This window comes from Mytilus edulis, chromosome 3, assembly GCF_963676685.1.
Source record: "Mytilus edulis chromosome 3, xbMytEdul2.2, whole genome shotgun sequence".
Taxonomy (NCBI): domain Eukaryota; kingdom Metazoa; phylum Mollusca; class Bivalvia; order Mytilida; family Mytilidae; genus Mytilus; species Mytilus edulis.
Window position 1 is genome coordinate 24,800,374 of NC_092346.1, and position 5,821 is coordinate 24,806,194.

General features: G+C 31.6%; 1 protein-coding gene across 1 annotated transcript; it reads right to left on the minus strand.

Moving 5' to 3' along the window:
- Positions 1-3,738: 3,738 nt before the first annotated feature.
- On the minus strand, positions 3,739-4,860 carry LOC139515120 (uncharacterized). The gene has a single exon (XM_071304682.1). It carries the CDS (start codon positions 4,858-4,860, stop codon positions 3,739-3,741), a length of 1,122 nt encoding a protein of 373 aa, XP_071160783.1.
- Positions 4,861-5,821: the final 961 nt, after the last annotated feature.

Here is a 5,821-nt window from a genome sequence, read left to right on the forward strand (position 1 = left end):
TTGAAATTTTTATATGATGTTACTGATGGCAAATTAAAAGTCAAGTTCAATTATGACGATTTTGACTTTTACTGTTCAGGAGTTATGGTTCTTGAAAGATTGTAAAATGGCGTTTCCATTCACGTTGTTGCATTTACTCATGAACCATTCAATCTAAGCTTTTCAAATTTTAAGATGTTGATACTGATGACAAAATGGAGGTCAAATTTGATATTGACGATTTTCACTTTCACCATTCATCAGTAATGGTTCTTGTGATATCGCCAGGACACAAATAAATATTAATAAATCCGGTTTGCTGTCGTTGTGACAGCCTCTTGTTTTAATATGTGACTTAACATCAAGGATGTTATTATTATGGAATCTTTCACCTTTGTACACTTCGGAATCTAAATAGGTCATACTAGAACTAGACACCTCAAATGTGAATTTAAGTAGAGGGTCAATTTTGTTCGCTATGTTAAAGAAATCTTCAACCTGTTTTAATGTGCCTGTGAAGACCATAAAACCGTCATCTCTGTATTGACAGTGTAATTTTATGTTTTCTCTCCATTGGAACTTATCTAAAATATATATTAATAGTACAGACAGATGTAAATCTGTGCATGTCGGAGAAAATATGCCACCCATAGGCGCTCCTAAAATTTGTTTGTATAATTGTCCATTGAATTCAAATTCATTGTTTCTTAGTATTAATTTTACAAATGCCGTTAAATCTTTTTTGTTGGGAATTTTTAAAGTATATTCTTGTGTGTCAATTGATTCTAATGCATTGATAATTGTTTCTTCTAAGTTATCAATGTTCATATTTGTGTACATGGACGTTACATCATAGGCAATAAGAATGCAATCTTTCTTGACCTCATGTGACTCAATTCTATTAATGAAGTCTTTTGTATCTTGAATGTAAAAGTTATGCCTCTTCAATAATGGTTTTAAAATTAGATCCAGTAATCTTTCAATGCCTCTCGTGGGAGAGTTGCACTTATTGATGATTGGTCGGTAAGGAATGTTTATGTTTCCAACTATTTGACCATCTCGAAATGCCTCATTAATTATTTTTAGATTGATTTTATGTATTTTTGGAAGAAGGTACATGTGCCCATGTTTTGATTCATTATTACTCTTCAAGAAATTATAAGTTTGTGAATCTATTTTCTTTTTTCCTATATAGATTTTCAACAATATCTTTTATAGATTTTACGACAACGTTAGTAGTTGGTTCATTTATTTTCAAGTAATGATTACTGTTAAGGTGACTTGTTCCTGCTTTGATGTAATCGATCTTATTTACAATCACTGTTGTGTTATTTTTATCGGCTTTAGATATATAAATGCTATCATTATATTTTAGTTCTATTAGAGCTTTGCGTTCAAATTTTGACAAATTGTCTCTAAACTGTTTAGCCTCCAGTTTTGATATATCTTGTTTTGTGTCAATTAAGTAATTTTCTAGGGCAACATTTTCTCTGGGTGGTATATGCCCCGATTGTAAATATAATGGATGAATATGTTTGTTGTTGTTTTTTCCTGAGTAATGGAATTTACATGTCATTTTTCTAGTTAGCTCGTTAAAATCCATTAATATTTGTTTTCGTATATTATTACGTTTTGGATTAGGGATAAATTTCATTCCCTTTCCTAATAGGAGGATTTCATTATTCGTCAATGACTTTGTTGACAAGTTTAGAACGAATTTTCTACAAGACTCAGCTCGAGTCGCTTTTTTGTTTTTTTATTTGGGATCTTAATTTGTCCCGTTTTCTGCATTTTTTCTTTTTATCAGATTTTTTAAACGATCTGTTCGCCATGTTCTCACCAAGAAAATGAGAACATGTCGACCAGACAGATTAAGGGAGGAGTTACCTGTAATGTACATGCGCAAAAGATTACACCTTACCAATAGAAAAAAGGAGAACACACCTAGTAGCTAAATGATTTAATAAATCCAAGATAGTACAAGAAAACGTTCCATGACGATAAAAAAATATATACACAAAAAGATATTAAAGTTATGGAAAACAGTAAAACTTGCATTTAACGTTCACTAAAACTAAGTAAAATGTATGTGTCTCACTCACGTAGATATAGACTTATCCGGTAGTGAATAACAAGAAGACAGATGGGTATTAGAGCTAAAAGCTGGTAAATAAATCTCACTACCGGAATAATACTAATCTAAAATTTCCTTTTGAATTTGTCCTTAGGTTTGTATGCACTTTGAGCTGGTTTTCGGTTTAATGTTTCTTTGTAGCATCTGAGCTTCTCTTTATATTCTTCAATCAGCTCCTCGACAATCTTAAAAAATTCTCGGCGCTCTGTGTAACGTTCTGCCTTCACTAATTCCTCGTCTAACTCTTGCATCTTTGAGTCCAGCTCTTTGGACACTTCTAAAATGTGTTTTGCAATCATCCCTGAGAGTTTAGATAATGCCAGCTGACGTAACTATAAGTTAATAGAACGTATCTCGTCCTTTACAGCTTCCTTTGTTGGATGCTCTAACATGCTCGGGGTGAATGAAAGTTCAAGCCTTAAGTAAGGTAGAAGTGCACGGGCCCCTTTGGCCAAATTTAGTCCTTCTTGTATAGTATTAAAATTATATTTCACATTACTCAGTCTTCTAAGTTCCTCAACTGTTTTAGCAATAGTTGGACTTTGCTCTATTGGTTTGTTTTCAGTGCTTTGTTCCTCGCTAAAGCTTGGTCGCACCATTTCCTGTTGTGCACTCTGTATTTCTTCGCTACTACTGTCATCAGATTTTTTTGTTGTATCCATTTTGCTAGATTTGTTAGAGAGTTTCAGTTTGAGCATTGACTTCTTCGAATTCATGAGACGTTTTGAAGTATTCTGACACTGATTCACATATACCTATGTGTGTGTGTGGTGGTCTGTTTAACTTTAAACTGTCTTGTTATAATAAAACACCCATGAAACCACGTATCCCATATTGCTGATACGACCCGACACAAATATCAATTTCGTGTTTCGGTAGTTGAGCTTGGGATGGTCATTTTAAGATGCATTATTTAAAATATAATCAAATATGAAAATTATTCATGTTTATATTGATATATTTATATTTTAATTCTTCTTCAATATATCTAGTTATTATGACAGATCTACCATCATCAGGGGTCCAACTGTAAATTTAATGTTAAAGTCTTTAACTTTGATCTACTATAAGCATATCTCCAATACTTTTATGTTTGCTATACGCAACTATTGGTGCTGTATTGAATATTTGTACACAGTCTTCGTCGAACTGTAATAAATGCCAGTGTTTCATTATAGATGAGAAACATTTCTTAAGAAATTGTTCTCATAATTCAAATATTAGATTAACATATTTTAATTGCATTAACAGATAAAGTATTTCATTTGCTAATCTCACTGACAATGACAAAGTTATATATATACTTAACCCATCAACACCAACACAAGTGAATAAACTAGGATCCTTTATAAAAAAAGTCAATGGAACTCAGGACAGGGGACCCTTTAATATTTACCTGAATTTGTGTATATATATTGAGTTACTTAGTTATTGTCTTTATTTGTTTTTGTTGTTGTTATATGTCACAAACTGTATAGTTTATATGGCAATAAAACTTTGAATTGAAAAAAAAAAAAAAAAAAAAAAAAAAAAAAAAAAAATTATACGTTTCTTTATTTTACGTATATATGGATTATATTTATAGTTATTAAAACTAACGGAATAATTGTAATAAATCCGTACGGTCAATTGATAAAGAAAGCATCAGTAATACTATCATCTATTTCCACGTTATCATAACCCCTATCTAATAATTTCACTTTGAAATTAGTTAGATTGTTTATTAATTTGTTATGGTCACTTGTATTTCTAATTTGCCGTATTGCTTCACCTTTAATAAATCCTCTGAATACATGCTGTGAGTGACAGCTATTTCTGTGCAGAAACAGATAAGAATTTGTTTCTTTAAAATGTATTTCGAGGTCAAGAATGCCATATGTTGTAAATTTTTGACCTTTAATTACATCAACATCCAAGAACGACATGTTATCGTTTTTTATTTCATAGGTAAACTTTAATAAGGGGTTATAATCATTTGCTAGACGACAAAAATCTATAATTTCATCTGATGTTCCATCATTTATTATGAATCCATCGTCTCTATATCTGCCATGATAGAATATTTTGTCTTTATATTGAAATGCAGAAATAATTTGATTCATTATTTCAAACATAAGTATGTCACAGATTTCCGGTGAAGGAACTGCACCAATTGCCGTACCTATTACTTGTTTGTAAATTTTCCCATCAAATTCAAATACATTGTTTTCTAAAATAATTCTCAACAAATGTATTAATACATTGACTGGCGGAGCATTGACTTTGAAGTTTGATTTGTCAAAACTGTCATAGGCTCGTTCAACCGCACTCAATAACGCTTTTTGAGGTAGATTAGTAAACATCTGTGTTATATCATATGAAACCAAAAGGCTGTTTGCCATATGTTTTAATTTCTCAATGATATTAATGAACGATGTAGTATCTTTTATATATGTAGACTGATTTTGAACTATTGGTATAAGAAAATAGTCAACGTAATGACCTATAAGTTCAGTTACAGAACCACACTGTGATATAATTGGTCTGTCAGGTGGAATTATATTTAATTCATTTAATCCATCATGTTGTATTTGTTTAAACGTCTCTATTTCAAGACGGTGAATTTTTGGGAGAATATAAATTCTCCCTAATGGTGCATCTCTTAATTTTTGACCATTTGTTAAAAATTTAAATGATATTTTGTCGATTATGCCTTGGTCGTATAATGATTTAATATACTCAATGACCTGGATTTTCAGTTCTGCCATGTTAAATGAATCTAATTGGCAGTAATGTTGAGTATGTATTTAGTTGTCTTGTGACTTCTGTTATGTAATCTAGCCTGTCTAAAATAACACAATTTGAATTTTTATCTGCCTTTTTGTAATAATTGTTTCATCATTTTTATACGACCGCAAATTTTGAAAAAATTTTCGTCGTATATTGCTATCACGTTGGCGTCTGCGTCGTCGTCGTCGTCCGGCGTCCGAATACTTTTAGTTTTCGCACTCTAACTTTAGTAAAAGTGAATGGAAATCTATGAAATTTTAACACAAGGTTTATGACCACAAAAGGAAGGTTGGTATTGATTTTGGGAGTTTGGTCCCAACATTTTAGGAATTAGGGGCCAAAAAGGGCCCAAATAAGCATTTTCTTGGTTTTCGCACTATAACTTTAGTTTAAGTTAATAGAAATCTATGAAATTTTGACACAAGGTTTATGACCACAAAAGAACGGTTGGGATTGATTTTGGGAGTTTTGGTCTCAACAGTTTAGGAATTAGGGGCCAAAAAAGGGCCCAAATAAGCATTATTCTTGGTTTTCGCACAATAACATTAGTTTAAGTAAATAGAAATCAATGAAATTTAAACACAATGTTACTGACTACAAAAGGAAGGTTGGTATTGATTTTGGGAGTTTAGGTCCCAACAGTTTAGGAATTAGGGGCCAAAAAGGGACCCAAATAAGCATTTTTCTTGGTTTTCGCACCATAACGTTAGTATAAGTAAATAGAAATCTATGAAATTTAAACACAAGGTTTATGACCATAAAAGAAAGGTTGGGTTTGATTTTTGGGAGTTTTGGTCCCAACATAATAAGGGGCCCAAAGGGTCCAAAATTAAACTTTTGTTTGATTTCATCAAAATTGAATAATGGGTTCTTTGATATGCTGAATCTAACTGTCATGACTGTGTATGTAGATTCTTAACTTTTGGTCCCGTTTTCAAA

Coding starts and splice junctions, on each gene's coding strand:
- LOC139515120 (XM_071304682.1), bottom strand. CDS start 4,860: ATGGCAGAACTGAAAATCCAGGTCATTGAGTATATTAAATCATTATAC.